Source organism: Ananas comosus, linkage group 2 (assembly GCF_001540865.1).
Source record: "Ananas comosus cultivar F153 linkage group 2, ASM154086v1, whole genome shotgun sequence".
NCBI classification, from domain to species: Eukaryota; Viridiplantae; Streptophyta; class Magnoliopsida; order Poales; family Bromeliaceae; genus Ananas; species Ananas comosus.
In genome coordinates this window covers 11,202,797-11,225,073 of record NC_033622.1, presented here as the reverse complement: position 1 = coordinate 11,225,073, position 22,277 = coordinate 11,202,797, and the positions used below count along the sequence as shown (strand labels likewise).

General features: G+C 37.7%; 2 protein-coding genes across 3 annotated transcripts; both read left to right on the top strand.

Annotated features, from left to right (window-relative positions):
- On the top strand, positions 697–4,692 carry LOC109706818. The gene is made up of 2 exons (XM_020227822.1): positions 697–910; positions 3,966–4,692. Exons 1-2 carry the CDS (start codon positions 835–837, stop codon positions 4,541–4,543), a joined length of 654 nt encoding a protein of 217 aa, XP_020083411.1. The 5' UTR covers positions 697–834; the 3' UTR covers positions 4,544–4,692.
- On the top strand, positions 5,633–12,985 carry LOC109706786. Of its 2 annotated transcripts, none has more exons than XM_020227770.1 (6): positions 5,633–7,722; positions 8,227–8,660; positions 8,902–9,063; positions 11,065–11,140; positions 11,435–11,665; positions 12,379–12,479. In XM_020227770.1, the coding sequence occupies exons 1-5, from the start codon at positions 5,875–5,877 to the stop codon at positions 11,624–11,626; spliced, it is 2,712 nt and encodes a 903-aa protein (XP_020083359.1). In that variant the 5' UTR covers positions 5,633–5,874; the 3' UTR covers positions 11,627–11,665; positions 12,379–12,479. The 2 variants fall into 2 exon arrangements, with proteins under 2 accessions (XP_020083359.1, XP_020083358.1); XM_020227769.1 differs by having other exon boundaries at positions 5,642–7,722; positions 11,435–11,593; positions 12,379–12,985.

Here is a 22,277-nt window from a genome sequence, read left to right as displayed (position 1 = left end):
TAGTGTATATGTGTATATATATAATTAATTTTATTAAACAGTTTCTTCTACAAATTTATTTTTCTTCTATTTATTGATTTTTAAAAATTATTTTGATAGATTTATTTCGAATCCTTCTCATATAAATCCTTATAAAATAAATTGATATATAAATTTACTTGCGCATATACCAATTTTAATCTTTTATTTAAATAGATTTAACTATTAAACTATTTTTATATAAATTTTTATTTAATTAATAATTAAATTTATAAAAAATAAAATTTATTATAAAAATAATTTTATATCCGCAGCATCATCGCGGGTAAAGCATGATACGATACTTATATTACTGTTACTATAATATCCATTCCAGGTGAATGTTCCATTTTAGCCCTTCTATTAACGCAGTCCCCAAAATAGTCGGTACGGGCATTTTCGTCAAAACATTGCAAACGAGAAAACAAAGCCCAAAAATCTCGAGATAGCGAGTTTCTAACCTCTCTCGCTCTGCGCTCTAAATCAATCACCACTCGCTCTTTAGCTCACTACGAAATACGAATCCCGAAAAAAAAAAAAAAAAAAAAAAATATCGAGTGAAAATAATAGAATAAAAAAATAAAAGAGGGAACGATTATTTATTCTTCCTTTTTTCCTTATTCATTGAATGGATGAATTAGACTACAGGGGTGAGGCAACCAAGACCTCAAGAAAAACAACAATAGAAAAAAAAAAAAAAAATCGATCATAAAGGAGCCATTCGTGATCGAATTCGTGCTACATTTTGCGAAAAGGTCCAGCAAAGTTATCAAATTCTCAAAATCTAGTCCTCGCTCCTCGACTCGATCGCCTCCCATGGCGATCTCCGCTTGGTTTCTCGCCGCCTCCGCCCTCTTCCACCTCGCCCCCGCTCTCGCCGCCGATAGTAAAAGTACTCTCTCTCTCTCTCTCTCTCTCTCTCTCTCTCTCTCTCTCGACTTGGATCTGCTTGTGAGCTGATTATTTACTAATTTATTAAGTTTTTTTGCCTAATTGACTTGAATTTTGCTGCAGCATTTCGTGATTTGGCATGGAATTCGTCTTAACTTTGTGCTTTTTTTTATATAATTTACGTTTTCTTGTTCCTCTTAGGTATGAATTTATGGGGTACCTTAAAGAATGTAGGTTATGGTTGAGAAGTTGCATGGATGATCTGTATGCTAGGGTCCAGATTCTGTAGGGAAGTAGCGAAGGAGGGATCCATTTGGGTTCCTAATTAACTTTGTTGTCTTAAATCTGAAGCTGCTTCCGCCGCAGCTTAAAGCAGAAATGAGATTCTGATCCTCGAAAGCAGAAGCTCCTGTTTTGGGGTATTTGAGTTATATGTACTGCTTCTGCTTCTCCTGATAGCATTACTCATTTACTCACCACTTGGTCTAACAGCACTACCCCCAACAGCAGGGATCTACATTTTGACAATCACGTGTTCTCGATTTGGATTGTTTAGCTGCATTTTGGTAGGATTTTCGATGGTGTTATTATCGAGATCTGGCGAAGTAAAACATGTTATGTTGATTCAAAGAAGTTCAAACAGATAGTTTGTAGTTTCGGGTCTTTTAGAACGATTTACAAGGTCGTGAGCTATCGTGGAGTACAGTTCTTACTTAGAGATTATAATGTAGTTGGAAATTGAGATTCTTTCTATCAGGGGGGTTCCCAGATATGTGGTTTGGTTAATCGATCTGCTTGTACATGGATTAGTATTTCGATGAAGATATAATGCTGGTAAAAAAAAGTTTTGAGGGAGACAAATAATATATAAATACAATGGATAGTAAATGCGCAAATGTCGTTGTAGTTTAATGTCGTTTTGGAGAGAATATCATTCCGCACAAGATTTTCTTTTAGATTTTCTATATACATATTTTTACTACTTAACTAGATTTTTGCCAGTTCAGGATTCTTAAGAGGAATCTATTCACTCACAATGCAGTACATAAACCAAGTTCTTGTGTAGATTATTGCACTCTTACATTATTTTGCTAGCTGATCCATAATGATCAAAACTTGTAGGATCACATGTTACATTTGCTGCCATTCCTAACTTTGTGAAAGAGGAAAAGAGGCAAGTTCTTCAAGCACAAAAGATGAAAAAGTTGAATAGAGTAGCTGTTACTTGTGGAAGGACAAATGTAGCTTTTGTAGCATTAGAATCGTATTAACTTGTCGTGGTTAATGCTGCTAATCTATAACTTCTGTAGGATGGAAAACATTTTTCAAGCATATGTCTTACCTCGGGATACTCTGCTAGTTATGGAAGAACATAACTGCAGAATTTTCTGAAGCTTATTTAGAATGCTAATAGAGAAGGTGTAGAGGAAACAATTCTTTTATGAAAGTGTAGAATGCATGAAAGTGCAAGGAAATACTCTAGTGACTAAAATGCACCTGATAGACTAATTGTACCAGTTGCCCTGTTTCACCAGAGATGATGATTAAATTTTCTATCTTGAGAAATAAGTCATTTTTGTATTGATCCGACCCACTAACAGTAATAACTTGTTAGGCCAAATCACTGGCCCAAAATGCGTAAGCCCGGTTATTATTATTAAGTTTTATGGTCCTATATATTCCCAATCAAAATTTCTTTCCTATTTGATGTGGGACTTCCCCTATTTAGGCTCTGATGTCCTTATCGCCCTATCACAAATATGGTCCAAAATTACCAAGCGATGTGAGGCCCGCCTTAAACTTCCGGCTGGTGAACTGAATCTGATATCAAATGTAATAACCCGACCCACTAGCAATGATAATTTGTTGGGCCTAAGCCATCATTTCGAAATACTTAAGTCCAGTTATTATTATTAAGGTTCATGGTCTCTTATTCCCGATCACAATCTCATTTCATACGATGTGGGACTATTGGGGTGTCACAATTTTCTTTTAGATGCTTCTACTATCATTACGCAAAAAGTTGGTCATGCTCACATTCTATGAAAGAATCCCTATTGTAATTGTTTTTATATTCATAGATCAGTTCAGGCTTGTTTTTAGGAAGCAAAGAAAACATTTCTAAGAAATTAAAGTAGGCCTCCATGGCAATCTTCTTGTTGAAAATTTGTTTTAATCATGATTTCCATGCTATTGAGAAATTCTTTTTGGGAAAAAAAAAAAAGCTACTTGCAAATGTCTCTGTTTTGAACATTTGCAGGGCTCAACAGAGTCTAAGTTGAATGATTACAGGAGGAAGATAATATACTCACTAACCTCTCCCTCCCTGTCTCAACTCGAAATACATGTGTTTCTTTGACGCTGTTTCCTTCCCTCTTGGCACAATCTAAGTTAAAGAAAGGTAGCATCTCCACGTGTGCTCCTGTGCCATTCCCTTTTGTGAGTTACATCATTGTAACTTCTTAAAGATATACAACATTCTGCTTTTTGATACAGAAGCAGAAGCCTAACAAGTGCAGGTTCAAGTTCAATTTCCCGGACTGCATTTTGTTGAGACGTTGATAACTACGAAACCTTCAATCTTAATTAGCGACTGATATTGCTGTATTCACGATCAATTTACTTCTCTAGTTTATTAAGCAAACAAACACTTGCTGGCTCTAAAAGTCCTCTCTTTGGTCTGACACTGCCAGGTTATTTACGACTTATGCAACTAAATTAAAGTTAGTGTTCTAACCAAATGAATTTCGAAATTTCAACATTGAAATGGAGTGTTTTGTGTTGAAGTTTTATCAGGTGCTTCTTAATAATAGTTCGGCCAATCATGGCACACTCATTTACGTCTTGTTCTTGTGATGTCCAATCTGTATATCCAATGCAGACCGATTGCTTATTTGTTTCTATATAGTTTGCTATGTAAATCAATATATTCGCAAAATCTCATTTTTATAATAATTCCTACTATTCAGTTTGTCATCATTGTCATGCTGAAAGCTAGCAATTTTACTAACCTTTCGATCTTCTCTTTCCCATCTTAAAATCCTTTTGTTTTCAAGACAACCCTGCCGACCAGCTCGTGGCACTGGTCAACAGCAACCGAACCGCGCACAAATCCTCCTCCCTCATTGACAACCAAGGCCTGGGCTGCCTCGCGCTCGAGTACATCAAGGCCTACCAGGGCCAATGCAGCGCAGTAGGTGACGGAAAGAAGCCCCCAGACTCGAGCTTTGCCGACACCTTCGCGCCCAACTGCGGCGTCCAGTCCCAATCCCTGAAACCTATCACCGGCCGGCTGATCGGGTGCCAGACCAAGTACGCCCAACCCGACCAGGCCTTCGATATGCTCATCGAAAATGGACGCAGCCTCGAGATACTGTATAGTAAGAACCACACCGAGGTCGGGGCAGCGGTCAGCGGGACTGACGGGGGTTCGCCATACTTCTGGTGCGTTCTGTTCAGTAACGGGAAGGCGAATAGCAGCTTTGTTGTGGACGGAGGGACGCCCAAGTCGGTGCGGCCAGGATGTTTTAGCGGCAATAACGACGATTGCAGTGGCGCGGGAGCATATCGTGTTCCGGCGTGGCCGATGGTTGCCGGAATCGTAGTTTCTGCAGCTTACGCTTTTCTCTTGTGAGTAGCTTGTTACTGTATTGCGAAGGCGACATTATTTGTTGTTGTTTGTTATTCTTTTTCTCATTCAAGTTAGTTGGACCTTGCAAGGGTGGTCTTGTTTTCTGACATTTTCGAGCCATGAGATTTGCGCTTATTTGGCTGTTCTTTTCATCCCGTATTCAACTTTCTTTCTTTCTTTCCTTCCCACCTTTTCTTCTGTGTGTTTTGTGAGACATGTGAGATCTATAGACAAAATTAAACTGAAAATAGCTTCTAAAATGCTGCATTAGGACAGGTTTAGAGGGCACAAATTTTAGCAGTTTGGAGACATCCCATTTGATTTGATGGAAATCCAGTAGTTTAAAAAGCTTCCAATTATATCGAATTTGATCTGATCCATTGGATCCGGTATTATGCATTAATTGACTTTTCAATCAGATTCAATGTTCTGATATGTGCATGGTATGCATTGTACCCTTCAAATCAGCACTAGTATTCTGTGGAAAAGAGTGGAGTACAAACTATAGTCAATTTAAAAAAAAAAAAAAAATGATATCATGACCACATTAGCAAGTAGATAAAAGTAAAATCTTTGATTCGTTCCTTCTAATTTCTATAAATCCCAGATTTTATTGTCTGTTATTTATTTTGGAAACACTCATTTCTTTATTTTTTGCAAAGTTTATAAAAATAATTTATTTTTATAAAAACGCAAAATCAGTAAATGGGGGTTTTTTTGAAGTTTTTCCAATTATTTATTCAAATTGGTCCTAAAACTTTTAAAAAATAAAGCTAGATCAGGGTGGAATCCATTGCAGTTCCTAATAAGTGGACGACGCCTCGTTCGAATTATGGCCGCTAATGCGCGAAAGTAATGGACTCCTTGGAAAGAAAAATTTTTACTGATGCATCGTGTCGTGTCCATCAATTAGATTTTTTTTTTTTTTTTTGGCGTTTATCCATATTATCATTGTTATTAAAAAATTATTTTTATTATATTTTTTAAAAAAATAAAATTACGTTTGATTCATTTTTGACGGGGCGATGTGAATGATACTGAGTAGAGACTTTCTCCTTTGGTGGCGCATCGATGCATCACCACCCCGCCGAACACACGCAGCGCAAAGCAAACCGAATAACACCGTCCACGTGTCGTCCTCGGACCGAATCAGCGACCGCGCCTCGCCTTTCGAAACACCTCCGCGACACACCGGAACACGCCACCACCCCCAGTACCCATTTGCGCGGGAAACGGGCCCTTCTCCCCGCACGCTTCTTTCCGAACCCTCGCCCCCTCTTCCTCTCTTCTGATCACTCCCTCTACCCCCTTCGCAAAACCCTAAACCCCTTCCAATGCCATTGCTGAGGTCGCAAAAGCTCGCCCCCAAACCATTGGACCCTCCGCCGCCGCCCTCGGCCCCGCCGATCGATCCCTCCACCCCGGCGAGATCCGATGCGTCTACGATCTCTCCGTCTCTCTCCCCGGCTTCGTCTGTCGCGCTAGGGTTAGGGTTCGACTCCTCCGGAGGAGCCGCGCCGCCTCCACTGCGGCGGAGCCTCCGCCTCGCCTCGGCGCCGAACTCCACTCCGGCTCGACCTCTTGCCATGGATTCCGCCAGGGGAAAGAGGAAGGCACGATCTAGGCTTTCTAGTTTTCCTGCGGAGGAGAAGGGTGGTGAGATGGGGGAGAACGGGGTAGGGCCAAAACCTAGGGTTTCGGAGGGAGGTGCGATGGAGGGGAGGATCATGAACCTTCGGTCTGGTGGTCGGATTGTGCGGAGAAGGATGGAAATGAATGGCGCCGAGGTTGGTCACGGCGCGGAAAACGAGGATCGGATGGTTCTCGAAGCTAGCAGGAACCGCGAGTTGGTGGTTGAAATAGGCAGAGGAACTCAGCAGGATAAAAAGGCGGAAGAGGGAAAGGGGCCTAGTATCGAAGAGAAAGAAACTGTCGAATTTGTCGCGGAAGAAGATGAGGAAGATTTGCAGAATGGAGACAGATCGGTGAAGCGACAAAAGCTCGGAAGATCGAAAGCAGTAGAAGTGCTCAGAGGAGAAGCAGATGAGAGTAAAGTCACCAAGCTTGATTCAAATGTTGCTATCCCAGAGCTCGAAAAAGGTGGCAATGAGGAGATAGACTCAAAAAAATTAGTTGTCCCGAATTCTAATCACAATATAGAGGATTTGCCAGTTAGGTCTTCTAATTCTATGGAAGATGCCAACAAGGAATCAGTGGTGAGATACATGACCCTAAGGTCAGGTTCCAGGATTGCCGATAGAAGTACCAAAGTGGATCATGTTAATTTGGATGAGGTTCACAAGGATGGCACGCAAGTACATGCAAAGAGGAGATATAGCTGTGAAGAGAAGGGGAAAGGTAGGCTGATATTGGATGATGAGCATTTAGAAATATATTCTGGTAAAGAGACAGTTGTTCAACAATTTAATGGAGGCGTTATTAATAGCGAACCTAATGATAGTGGTGGAGCAGGTGTTCCTGGGAAGGGAAAGATCAGTGCTGAAGAGAAGGGGAAAGAGAAAATGGTTATAGAGGAGGATTGGGCTGAAATTGACGGTATTATGGGAAATTCACAGATGAGGGCTGGATCAGTTCGGCTTAGAGAGCCTGAGACGGTGAAAGGACTAATTGAGTATCGGAGAGAAGCAGAAAGGATCAAAGCGATCGAGTTGGCTCCCAAGTTTGCCTTCTTTAAATCTGAAGAAGATAACCAGAATGATGAGGAGGATTCGGATGAGTTAGAACCAGAAGCAGGCCCTCAGGATTGGCCAGGCCCTTTTTCAACTGCTGTTAAGATAATTGAGGAGCGAGAAGCTAGGCTAAGAGCTCGTGAATCAAATTCTTCATCAAAGACGGAGAAATCTACCAATCTGAGGATTTCATGGGCACCTTCGAAGGAGACGATATCTGACCATTTTGTTCGGCCCGCTCCATCACTCAAGGACTTGTCGTTGAAAGTACTGTTGGATAATGCTGAAGAAATTGAATCACTGGAAGGTGTTCCAGACATGCTCAAGCATTGGCTCATACTGATGCTTTGCAGGTCAAGGAAGATGAATTCTCGTCTTCTTGCTCACATCCTTAGTGGGAGTCCGACAGAAATATATGTAAGTGATTGTTCGTGGATAGCAGAGGACGAGTTTGAGGGGATTTTTGGCAAATGCGATACTACGAACTTGAAGGTACTACTTTATGAACTTCATTGAACATCCGTATACAAAATGCTGTTTCTCTAACATGATTAGCATGATGGCCATTTATTGTGTTAGCATGATAGTCCAATTCAGATATTCTGTCAGCATGGTGGTCCATAAAGATATTGTATTTCAGATTGAAACAGAGAAGAAATTTGTTTGGTTAGTTTTTCCGAGTTTCCTCCCATTAAATTTGTTGTGGATAGAAGTTTAGTAGGCATTCAGGTCCCCAAAAACAACTTGAACCGTTTGCTTATTACGAATATATTTAGCCTTACCAAAGATCATGCTAACCAGTTTGTTATGCATAAAGAAATTTTCCATTCGTAATGCTTGTGATATCAGTGTACCTTTATAATTAGAATTTCCTGTTTCATGAAGAATGTGCAAATTTATATTTAACTTTTTGATCGGCAACATTTTGTTTTTAACTTTTTGATGTACTAGTTTTTATTTTCACTTTGTTTGGTTAACATTTTGTTAATGAAATAGGCGGTACAGCTTGATCTGTGTGGACGATGTTTGCCAGATTACATATTGCGTGCTACCTTGTCCCGGTCTCCTTGCAGTTTGCCATCGTTAACCATGATGTCTTTGAAGGGTGCATATCGTCTATCTGATGATGGGCTAGATGCAATAGTGTCTTCAGCACCTTCGCTAAGTTCGCTAAATTTGTCCCAATGCTCTCTGCTCACGTCAACTGGAATCATTAATCTGGCCGAGAAGTTGCATTCAGTACTGAGAGTACTTAATATTGATGACTGCCAAAATATCAATGCTATGCTGATTCTTCCATCACTGAAGAAGCTTAAGCATCTGGAGGCTTTGTCAATGGCTGGCATTCCATCGGTCTGTGACAAGTTCATTCGGGAGCTGATTCCTGAATGTGGTTCGAACATGAGGGAGCTTTGCTTTGCCAGTTGCCTGTAAGTTTGTTATCCTATTTGTAGATCTGATACTAGATTTTAACTTCGCCAAAATAGAGCATCTTTTCGTGCTATTTAACCATTCTTTTTGTTACCTTTCTTTTACTTGTAATTTAGACCTTGCCCATTGGTCATTTCATGTGAAGGGATTTTTGGTCCTTTTGGGATTCCTATTTACTTTTAAGTAAAGTTTTAATCTGTGAGCTGAGTCTGATTTTTGTTACTTTTTGAATTAATGCAGGAAATTGACTGCCTCATCAATTAAAACAATTGGGGAAAAGTGCCCTGGATTATCTGCTATTGACCTTCGAAACTTGAATCGGCTGAATGATTCTGTATTAGGACATCTTGCCAATGGTTGTAGATTGATTCAAAAACTTAACATTCGCCGTAATGCATTCAGGTTTCCTCCCATATTCCATATAATAATAGCCAAGTTTTCAGCTTCTCTAGTAGTGTGGTTGATATAAACATGCTTCTACCTCTTTATATCCCCAATCCAGCAGACCAGTGGGTGCATCCCCTGTGTGGTCATGGCATAGTTTCATATCTGTTTTTTGTTCACGAAATGTCTATTTCACTGTCTATTGTAGATTCTTAAGTTAAAGTTAAACCATTAGGACACTTTTCAGCAGTGCAAATTTTCACCTCTTTATGGAATAGTTCAGTCAGTGGGATCTGTTTGTACTTTGTACAAATAAAGCTTTGTGAGCTAGTATGTATGGAGATAATTGCCTTATAGGGTCAGCTTGAAAAAGAGTATGATTTTAAGTGTAAAGTTTCAATGGCATTGGTTTCTCTTTCTAAAATTCTTCAGGAGCAAAGGACGGGTGGTTCAGTGTGAAACAGTTGTTGTAACATGAGTTTACTAGGATTGTTCTCAGCCTGCATGAGGAGATGCATAAGCTTGAAGGACAATCTTCCATTCCTAAGTGTGATGTGACCTTTCCTAGTTTACTTTGTAAACCAAAAGGAAATAAGATCCCTACTGTCATGGTTCATTAATTTTAAAATGATAAAGTTATATTTTAGTTGTAATAATTGATTTTTCTTAAGTTCACAAGGACATGATAAATTATAACAGGCCGAAGAAACTTTCTTTGTATTCTAATGTTAATTAAAACTGTTCAGTAGCCTTTGTTTAGTGGTTGGAAAGCATAAAGGACAAGTTGGGTCTGGAAAGAGAGCTAACTAGTTTGTGCAAAGTTTCTGAACTACTGGACCATAATGAACTCTAGAAAATATGCAACATCAGCTAAATTTAAACACATGGTTCACAATTAATTTCAAACCAGAGTCTTATGAGCCAACTGAAACAGAGGTTTTGATGTAATGAAGCATCTGAGATATAGCATCAGGTCATGGTTCCTTTTCTTGCGCCAATGTATACATCTCGTAATTGTGCTTGTGAAGCATTGTGATGACCTAATTTTATGTTTTCTTAATCCCCTAGGTGCATTCTCTATGTCTCTTTTAGGATAAGTATTGGGTCTTTCACTGACTAGTTAGTGAGGAGATGTTTTTCTTTTCACCTGTGAACTATGAATTACTTTCCTTTTGTTCTTAGAATAGTATGTCTTATCTCCATCATAAATTTAATGGAGAATATGTATTTCCTTTTGATGCCTTAGCAGAACGGTTCTTTTGCTATAGTTATTGTGATCAGGTTCATCTTGTGCTGTTTAGCTATACAATGAAGGAATACTTCAATGATATGCCAACTTTTCGTTTTTAGGGATTCTTCATTATTGTTGTGTTACATATTGTGATTGTTGATCCATATCTCAATGAAGAGGATGATGTCGCACCTAGATAAATAATTTTAGGTGTTTATGAATATTTATATAAATAGAGAATATGATCAGGAGAATTTATCCTTATTAATTCCTACTTTGAGGGAGGGAGGGAGGGTGGGATGGAAGGAGGGAACAATATTAAGTGGACAGAAAAGGATAATACAGGACAACAGCAGATAAAAAAGGACTAGTCTGTGCAAAAAAGTAAGCTTACACATGACTTTCCTGAGGACCACTTTTGATTTGCATGTCTGCTATCTGTGAAAACAGTACGGTAAAGGAAATAGGAGATATGGGTATTCTTGGGGTCTTTTTAGTTCATTAGATGTCTAACTTAACTACACTTGAACACTAGCTTTGGGCTCTGAAATCATCTGTAAATTGTAGGGTTTTAAGGTATGTATATTTTCCAACAAAAAATAGTTTGGGAATGTTTGAGCTAGTTTCATAACTTCTCTTTCTGTATTATAATCTATTCTCTGAAACGATTTGCTTTTTGGATATTCCTTATGCATTTAAAGCATTTTCCTTACCATTCTTAATGTAGAGTTGCTTTTGTGAATTATATGATAGTACATTTGTTCAAGCTGATCGTTGAATTCCTGCAGTGATCAAGCAATTGCTGCATTTCTGGAAGCATCTGGAGGTTCCCTGACTGAACTTTCTCTAAACAATGTTGAAAAGGTTTTGGATCTATGTATTTTTGATATTTGATTACTCTAGATCCATCGTATTTGGTTTGAATTTGTTTTGATGTCTAAATTGTATAATTCAACAGTAATGTTTATAACGTCTTGCAACCGTAATGCTTTTATGAGATGGTCTCTTATTATAGTTGGACAGATCTCTCCTATAATATTCCATTCATCTCGTCACAGATTTGTTCGATTATGCTGTGTTCAGATTTATTTGATGAATATTTTGTCTAGGCTTTCCTACCTTTTCCTACCATGCCAGTTCTGATGGTTGTGTTTACAGGTTGGGCATCACACTGCCTTAGCTATTTCGCGCCGATGTTCCAACCATTTACAATGTCTCGATCTTTCCTTTTGTCGCAAGATGACTGATGAAGCTTTGGGTTTAATCGTCGACAGTTGCCTATCATTGAGGATTCTCAAAATATTTGGATGCACCCAGGTATTAATGCTCATGACACGCGCATCTTACTAGGTGCTTGATCCGGCTCCTTAGTTTACCTACCCCGAAAAGGTACAGCAAGCATTTGGCCAAAGAAAAAGTATATGGAAACTTCTTTGTGAGGGGAAGTTGAAATGCACTTTTGCTTTTGCTCCGGAGAAGCTTTTGCCAGTTTGCCGGTCTTTTAGTAAAAGGACTCTTTCTGCTTCTTGAAACAAATCTATGGAAACAGCACTTCTAAAGTATTTGATATTAGATTTGCACCAATATCTAAATTTAGATTTAAAATCTGAATATAAATTTAAACTTAAATTTAAGGTTTACATTTAAATTTCAAATAAATGTGTAAGGGTATTTTCGGAATACTGTTGACTTTCCTATCGAGATTACTGAAATATGTAAGATGAATCAAACAAAATAATCTTACATACGCAATAATCTGATATTAAATTACTGCACTGAACTACATGAAGTAATGCAGCATTAGCAGTAATCTGAATAACGGATGTCAGATTACTAGTCAAGGCTAGTTGAGATATCAGTGATGCTACATATCGCTGGCCAAACAGGCCCTATAAGGTTTTTCCATCATCATTTTTGGCCCACTAATATTTTATTGCCCTTAAATTTTTGCATGTTGATCTTCTTCACTAGCATTATGCCAGTCAATAATTTTGCAGTCACCATCCCTCTCAGAATCTCTCGTAATTCATCATGCATGCATCCTTAAGTTTTGTATTGTCTCAAACTGTGGAGAGTTTAATTTCACGACAATTTCATTGCAGATAACAAATGTATTCCTGGACGGCCACTCAAACCCTCTTGTCAAAATCATTGGGCTGAACGGGCAGATATTGGATCATATCAATATTCCCGAGTTCTTGTAAGGCACTGTATTTCTTTCCCTTTTTGCACTTTCATACCTCATTTCTTGGTTCCGAGAAGTTTGAAGAATTTTCGAAAAAGAATCTCACCTTTTTCTCTAATACTCAGAAGACAATTTGCCTTTGTGAAATCTTAAAGATGTCTGAATAGACAACTACATGAAACGAATGGTGTCTTTCAGAAAAGAATGGAGAAATGTATACACAGAAACCATATGTTAGTGGATACTCTTTTGTATCGCTAACGCTTTTTGAACGAAATAGATGATTCTGACATCGCATGGTTATTACCAATTAGGGTTAAAAACTTCATGGTGGGTTTGTGGATTACACTACAGAATGTTTTGTTTCTTTATAGCGTAGTTGTTTGTGTACTACAATTGTCAATAAATTTTGTATTTCATCCCGCCCGCACAGGCCAGAGAAAGTTGCAGGACACGAGAAAGCTGTTTATTAACGACAGTATTGTTTTTAACTGCTAAATGATTTTCACTTGAACTTCTTCCAAGTTGCCATGGTTTAGACTTCAGAATTATGATGATTGTGTGAACACCATAAATGCTGTAACCTGAGCACTAGACCTGGCAATCTCGACCCAAATCTGCGAGTGCTTGCTGGTTGCCCGTAAATTTGTGGGTATGGGTATCAACTTTTTCAACTTAAAAAATTATGGGTAAAACAAGTAGGTACCTATAAGGTTGTGGGTATTTTAGGTAATCCGCAGGTACCCATGGATACCCGTACATATATTTTTTAATTACAAAATATATTTTTTAAATTAAAAATTATACATATTCCTAATTTTTTATCATGTGTCTTTTATATCATGAAATATTCTTGCTATGTGTGTTTTGTAATTAAAAAATATAAGAGCCAAAAGAAAAAAAATTGTGGGTAACCCGCGTATGGATAAAAATGTTAGCTATCTAAAAGTTTACGGATAAATTTTACCTATGCCCAAATAATTCGCGGGTACAATAATCAGCTTGCGGATTATCCAACTCACCCATTTGCCAGGTCTACTGAGCGCGTCCACCTGAGTGAAAGTGCTACTCTGATAGGAGGATCTGGCTACCATCACTACTAACTGATGTATGGGCCAGCTTAACCGATTGTACGAAAAGGCGAATTGTTTTGGCATTTATAGGCCAGCTTACCATCTGATAACCGGTTCCAAGTTACTGAGCTTTCTTTGGCAGTTGTTCTCTGGGCATGTTTGGATAATAAAGGTTTGGACTCAGACTCTGCATTCAAATGATTCTCTCATGCCGACCATTCAATCGGAGGGAATCGCATTCCAGTTCTTATTCTAATGTCGAACGCGAGTCGTCTAATCCCTTGATTACGACTCCGCCTAGAACTGCAGAGTCAAATCTCATAATTCTATTTGCAGTTTGAGATTCCAGCCCATTTTGAATCCATTTCCATTTCTGATTCCATTCACGATCCGAACATAGCTTGAGGAATTATTGAATCGACCCCCATAATACAAGGGTAGAAATCCTGTTGGTTTACTTATGTAGGATAGAAATAACTCGCATGATACAAACTTAGTTGCAGTAGAGCAGTCAATCATGTCGGGACCAAACCGATTCGATGGAGAGGGGCCGACCTAAACTGGCCTCTTTCATCGGTTCGTTGATCTGGACAGTCGAACAGAACAGATCAACAGCCGAAACCGGTTTAAAGAGTCTGGTTTTAAGTGGATGACTAGCTTTGAGATTGGTTTTAAAGGAAAAAAAAAGAGTCTGGTTTTAAAGAAAGAAATAAAAAATCTTGTGGATAACCGACATATCCACCCATACGCCTACGGACGGGTATGGATAAAAGTATTGACTATCCAAAAATTTATGAGTAAATTTTATTTGTACCTATACCTATATAATCTGTGGGTATATTAATTCCCCCCGCAGGTTGCCCAATCCGCCTTTTTGTCAGGTTTATAGAAAACTTGGGTTTTCTTTTTTTCACAAAGAAAATCCGAAAAAAAAAAATTTTGATTTTTCGTAAAATATGAAAAAAAAAATATATGTATTTAAAAATATTTATTTTCGTTCAAATCAAACAGACAAAAATTTAAAAAACAATCATAAAAAATTTGCTTTTGGAAAAAAAAAAAAAGTTTCACATTTTTTCCATAAACCAAACAGCTCTTAAAGGTTCTTTAACTATGAATGTGAAAGTAACAGCCAAATTCATAATTTGACTGCAATTAGTTCTGTTACGTTTTGGCCCAGTTCGTTTCTCGGCCCACAACAAGCCCATTGTTCCGCACCACACACCGTGGAAAACACAATGAAATCCCAATCGTCCATCTCCATCGTAGAGGGCCACCACGACCGTACGTTTTGGGATGTGGAATTAGCAATTCGTCGATAACTGTAATTATAACTCCAAATTCGTTCCATCACGTGCCCCTCTTATGGGTTCGCCACGTGGCGTCGCCCTATTGGTTGGGAGAGGATAAAGCGATGTGTCGTCCACTTAAGAAGCAATCCCCTGATTGGGGGAGCATGAATTATCATTGGGATTTGGCGGCGGATTATAAAAAAGGGTAGGGGGTTCGCCGAAAAAAAGAAACCGTTAAAAAAGTAAGCAATAAATAATTGCTCATGAAGCGAAAAGGGTATAAAGAAATTGCACCGAGACCCCTCGACTATACGAAATTGTGAAATTCCCCTCTCTACTTTATTGCTACTTTTTTAAAATCATTTTTAGTAATGCTTTACTCACAATAAATTTTAGAATCTGTCACAAATTTTTTTGTCACAGCCTCATTTAATTAGTAGAAATATGTGAACCACAAAGAGGAAAGTATGATTTTTAAGTCTAAAAATTAAAATTCAACTATCAAAATATAGTCTATAAGTAGGATTTATTATTTTTTATTTTTTAGAATTAAATATATTTTATCAAATTAAGTAATAATTTTAATAACTTAATTATTATTAAAAATTATATTAGAATAAGTAATAAAATAATAAATAAAAGCTAATGCACACTATTAAATAATCTAATAGATTATACTATTCAACTAACCACCCACTCAATCGGGAATTATTATCATGCTAATCACATTTTTTTTCATCCAATGGCCGTCCTAGCATATTTATATATACTAATCTTTTTCTTAATTAAAAAACTTTATGAATAATAAAAAAAAAAGGGTCAATTTAAGGGGTCAGTTCAAAATATCTTGTGGTTGAGCGTTCGCCATGCAAATTCCACCAAAAGTGGGGGGAGACGGAAAGGCTCAGGCCCTAACGGCGAATGAATAACGCCGTTACGTCGCCGTCGTTTCGTTGGGAGCGGTGTGGTGTGGGGCCCGAGATCTGAAGAGAGAGAGAGAGAGAGAGAGAGAGTATACGAGTATACCTTCCCGAGGAGAGCGAGGGGACGGTGACATTCAACCGCGATGGCGAGAGTAAAGCGACGGGTGACGGATCGTGGGGCCCACCTGCAAAATTTCCGATTCGGCGATCTTTTCCGCCTGGATCGCCGATTCGATGCTGGGTCCCACACCAAATTACCATCTTACGTAGTATACGTGTTTACGCGTACGGTTCGTATATTGCTGCACTGTACCCTCTACGTATTTGTCGTTGAGAAGCGTAGGTACCTGTACTTGCATATCTTTCATCTGCATTTCGCTGTTGACGAGTATTAAAACTATCGAATTTTTTTTTTAAGGTAAACTTCAAATATTGTGCTTGTGGTTTCGTATTTTTTTATTTTAATATTCTTTGATTTAATATGTATCACAGTTAGTATCATGTGATTTTTTTTTTTTTTCGTCTTAAATTATATAAAAAAAGCTTCAGATATTCGAGCTAGATTTATCGAATATTCACTTTAGTACCCTTTAGTTTTAACTTTGTCACTAATTTAACGAAAAAATTAGTGAAATGAATAATAAAAAGAGAAAAATAAAATCATGGGATACTAAATTGATACACTTAAAATCACAGAGCACTAAAGTAAAAAAATGCGATACCACAGAAGTGGTATTTGAAGTTTTTTTTTTTTTTTTAATGCACAAAATTGCTCTTAACATACACCTCAACTATTTTTACATATCTATTGCCTATTGGGCACACTAGTCTCTCTCTTTCTTTCTCTTTTTCCCACTACTTTTGACAAATAAAATTATCTAGAGCATTCAATGTAACTAAATACAAAGTTGCATTGAGATTGTGAAATTTAAACTAGGAAACGCTAATTTGAAACTTTTTGATTCTACTATAGAAGATACAATTGAAGAAATCTGTATTGTTTTTTCCATAAAGTCTACTCTTCATCAAATTAACGATACTATAGAATGTAAAATACATGAAATATCATTTTCTGACAGTTTAAGCTTATGTAGAACAACAATTATTTCATATAATTTAATATGATGTCAAATACAATGTTCTAAGTTTGAGTCTCACCGAAGACATATCCTGCAGAGTCAATTGAGTGGTAAAATTAGGGGTGGAAACGAGCCGAGCTCGAGCGAGCTTATGTCAGCTCAAATTCGGCTTGAAATTAATTTCGAGCCTAAATCTAGGCTCAAGCTCGGCTTGAAATTAATTCGAGCATGTAATTCGAGCCGAGCTCGAGCGAGCCTAATTTCGAGTCGAGCCGAGCTTGAGCTCTAAAGAAGCCGTATTAAAATTCTCGACATTATATAATCAATAGTTTAATTTTATAGAACATTACCTATAATTTGATGCAACATGTTCAATAGTTCAAAATACAAAATAATTGTAAGAAATGTGAGCTAGAGGTGACTGTCTGACTGGGTGAGGGTCAGAGAAGAGAGAGGAGAGAGAGGGGGGAAAAAAAATCAGGGATTTGAAAATTTGAATGTTATCATGTTTTTAGGTTATGTACAACAGTGAAAGTCTGAAAAAGAGAGTGTGTTATGTAATTTAGAGTTTGACTCAATTGCACGGTTGTACTTATTGGGTTTATTTTATAGACCAACAATAATGGCCCAAATTAAATTAAAGCCTATATATAATTTAAAATACATTTTATATATAATATATATATATATATATATATATTCGAGCTTTCGAGCTTTTCGAGCCTAATCGAACGAGCCGAGTAATACTCAAGCTCGGCTTGAAATGAATTTCGAGCCTTTTATTTTGTTCAAGCTCGGCTCATTTAATTTCGAGTCGAGCTCGAGCGAGCCGAATATCGAGCCGAACACGAGTCGAACGCGAGCCGGCTCGCTCGTTTGCCAGCCCTAGGTAAATAAACATTCTCTCAAGCAGGGACGGAGCTATTGCGGCCCACAGTGACCATGCCCCCCCCCCCCTAAATTTTTTTAAAATTATATAAAAGTCCTTTATAATAAAAATAAAATATTATAAATTTTAATTTTAGGGGGCCAAATTAAATTTTTTAACAAAATTGTGTGTCTTGATTTTTTTTTTTCGAATTTCTTAGTTCTTTCCCTTCAATCTTACAGTCTTGTTCCTTTCTTAGCATATTATCATTATCAGTGAATCTGATAAATTTTTTTTATGCCGGCCCCCGGGGCCCCCCGGGGCGCAATGCAGCCAAACACCGTGCGCGGCCGCGTTCCTACCCCCGCGCTCGCGCAGCGTCGCCGCCCTCATCAATTTTTTTCCTATCAAATCTAAATTTTCCCCCCCCCGAATCTTAATTTCTGGCTTCGTCCCTGCTCTCCAGCATCATCATTTATGGAGAAACCAGTGTTGGAGCAAACAAACCCCTAATGAGGTGGTGTATCTATCTATTCATTATTACTTGCTCATCATAATTCCTAGAACTAGCAGTTCTTACTTGCTCATCATAATGCTATGTTGAAGTAGGAGCATCTACAGCTACAACCGAGGCTCTTTAGTTCACATGCTACGCTGGGCCTTCTTTCAACATGCATTGCCTATTGTGCGTTATCAGCCAAAGGTGCGTTTCTTCGCCCTTTGTTGATCTAAAAAAAGGCATTGAATTTAAACTCACATGCAATGCCCAGTGTTTCTGTAGTTGTAGACAATCCAAGATGATGATGCTCTTGGTTTGTTTGGCGCATCTGGAGTTTATAAAGAAATGTTTTCTAATTAGTAAAGTTGCGCTAGAAACTCGATCTGTCGGTTTTTTTTTACTAAAAATCTATAGGTAATCTGTATAAACTAATTAAAATTAAGTTTTTGAAAGCATCGTTTGGACGTCGAAATAAGATATTCAATAATAACTTATTTTAGGTATATAAAAATAAATTGTTATTGAATAGTTAAAAAAAAAAATTTGATTTTTGATAGTTGGCAAAAAATGATCTAGACATTCATAATTTGGTAGGAGCATCTATTTCTCATAAACAGTGATCTACCTTTTTATAAAAAATTAATTTGAAAATTGAATAGGATATTCATTTTAATTATTTAATCACACTTATTAGTTATCTACTAAATATTACATATTTTTTGAGTAAATCGAAGGGTTATACCAAAGTATATATGGATATATCCAACTGGAGCCCAAAGTATCAAATTATGATATTTCCTCGTTACTTTCGATGATGAATCATTTAGACTAAGGATTGATGATCTTAAAACATGATTTATGATATGTGAACTTTTTAAAAACTGAACTATATACTTATTCCATATTATTTAGTTAATGATTTGTCTTATATACAATTTAATTACATACTCCGTTAAAATATTACTAATTTTTAGACTACTTATCAATAGATTAATGTTGCTAAAAAAATTATAAAATTAGGTTTTTTGAAAGTTCGTCTGATGCTGATCACGTCTATAGCACCGATCATTAAATAGAACGCCCCATCACCAAAATGACGAGAAAGTACCAAAGGTCAATTTGATATATAGCAATAGAGTCGTGCTACCCATACACCCCATATTGAGTTGTAGATCCTACAACTCTTTAATCCAACGGGTAATATAAACTTGGTTTAAAAAAAAAAAAAAACAGTGTTAACCTCACTCCCACATTTTAGTCCCTCACCTTTTTCCTCTTTTTCCCTAATTTTTGGCCCCAGCGAGCTAAAGAGAGAGAGAGGCGAGCGCGCCAGCGACTGAGAGAGAGAGGCGAGCGAGCGAGCCAGCGACCTAAAGAGAGAGAGGCGAGCGAGCGAGCGACCGAGAGAGAGAGGAGAGCTCGAGCGGGAGCGGGAGCAGGGCGCGAGAGAGAGCGATGGCAGGGCGCGAGAGGGAGCGAGAGGAGTTGTGCTGTGCTAGAAACAGGGAGAATGAGAGGAAGAGAAAGAAGCGCGAAGGCGGATTCTGCGATCAAATTGGACGCGGCAAGTACGGAGGCGACAATCGAGGATGTGGCAAAATTGAACGACGTGGTTTACCCCGAGCTCAACGATTCGTACACTGCCACATATATAACCAGGTATGAGATGTTTAATTTTTTAGTAAATTATTTATTTTTAATTGTGATGAATTATTTGATTAATTTCATCACTGATTTGATGTATGATCTATATGTTAATAGATAATATATTTTTAGGGCATAGTAGAATCTTTAGATGTCTAAATTTTGACAAATTAGTATTTCATGCTCACTAATATTCTAATTTAGTATTCCAATCTTATATAATGTCTTACAGGTGAGGCAATTTACTTAAATTTGTTTAGTTGAGTGATTATTTGGATTTAATATTTTTGAGATGGATGAGAAAGAAACAGTGGCGGTTAGGGATGTAAATATATCGCAGCAGAAATTGGACTGACTTTTATCAATTTTGATGCCCTTTTTAATTTCTATAAGCATTATGCACAAGAAATAGAATTTGCAGTTGTGTAAAGAGGACAAAAAAATGCCCAGATGGCAAGGCATATAATGTAATAATCGCATGCTCTCGTCATGGAAAACACGAGCTGAATGTTTCGGCTCGTGAGCCAGCTCGTCTTCGGCTCGTTAATAAAGCGAGCAACACAAGCTGAATGTTTCGGCTGATACTTTAAGGAGCAGCTCGCCGAAACACGAGCCAACCGCAGCTCGCTCTATGTTCGGCTCGTTAACCGACTCCTAGTGTAAGCATTGTGTAATTGATCCTAAATATTGTAGGACGAATTTCAAAGCAATGTAACAGAATCGCACTCTAAGTTATTAGTACGGACCGAAAATGTGCTTTGCGTACAAGTGTAAATAATTACGAGTGAGCGTGGTTTCAAAAACTACAATCTCTGATACCGGTGACAGCGACGACAATTTTGTTGATTCACCTCCAATAGAACAGTGTAATATTTCGAACGAAGAGAACTGTGCATAGTGAACCTCGACTGATTTAGGACATATATTAGTTGTGATAGTGATGATAATTTTTGTTGATTCTCGCACCTAGAATAGTAATATTTTAGATAATAAGCTCCGCTATTGATGTTATGTAACATAACTATGGCATTTAAAGTTTTTAAATTATTTTAGGTATGTGCCGATTTATAATCATATTTGTACTAACTATCTGTCGTAATATTGCGTCAGTTTGTATGCATTTCTTATTTTTATAATATTACAAGTTAGATGGATTCAAGGCTTTACAACTTCGAACGCAGTCGAAGCAACTAAATCCAACCGCTCTGCGCCATTAGTGGATTGCCTAGTACGATTAAGACCTCTTGGACACAAAACAATCCAGGTCGAGATCTTATGGCTGTCCAGATATAGGGTAAAGCTAGTTACTATAAACCTGTTGATTCATATATGGACATTATTTTATGTGTAATTTGTCTTATCTTTCAGAATGCACGAGAGTAACGCTTGTATATTTTGGTCGGATCACGACCACAATTTACGAGCCGGAGTATCTCAATGGTTAATAGTTTACTAGAAACACAATAATAAGTTTGCGCGAAGAAGCCGCAGTTGAGCAAAAAGAAAAAGATAAATTGACGTGTTTTTGTCATGTATGGGAAGTAGTTGGGATAATGTGGTCATCCTGCTATAACTTGTGTGGCAAGGGTTGAACACCACTGTATCATGCAGGTGTAATAATCAAAAAATAGAGTTGTTATGTTAGTCGTTGTGTTGTACAAATATAACATGTTGTAGTTTTGTGGTAGACTTTATAATTATCAATAGTCCTGATGCCATAGGTTTGTTGGCTTTAAATTCTACGTTTTATTGTATATTGTATTACAACTTATGGCGTAAAGAAAAATTTTGTTCTAATGTAATCCCTTCTATATGTATGTGCGTTATAGTTTAAAATAGAACTGCTTATATCCATCTTATCAGAACATTTGTAGGGGAAAAGAGCAATACCTAAAAGCATATATAACACTCGTGGTTAAGATCTCATACGGCTAAAAGCAGCACTACAAATACCTGCCACATCTATATGTCCACTTCTATATGGTACCCTACTTGTGCTGTTATAGCTTAAAATAGAACAGTTATACCACTCCTCAGAACATCTGTACGGCTAAAGAGTACACCCATATACTTGCCACATCTATAGGTCCACTTTTATATAGTACCCTTTACTTGTGCTCTTATACCTTAAAATAGAACAGTTATACCACTCCCCGGAACATCTGTAGGGCTAAAGAGTACACCCATATACCTGCCACATCTATTTATCCACTTCTATATGATAGTCTTGGGTTGTGCGGTTATAGCTTAAAATGGAACAGTTATACCACACCCGGGAACATCTGTAGGGCTAAAGAGCACACCCAAATACCTGCCACATCTATATGTCCACTTCTATATGGTACCCTACTTGTGCTGTTATAGCTTAAAATAGAACAGTTATACCACTCATCGGAACATCTAGAGGGCTAAAGAGTACACCCATAAACCTGCCACAT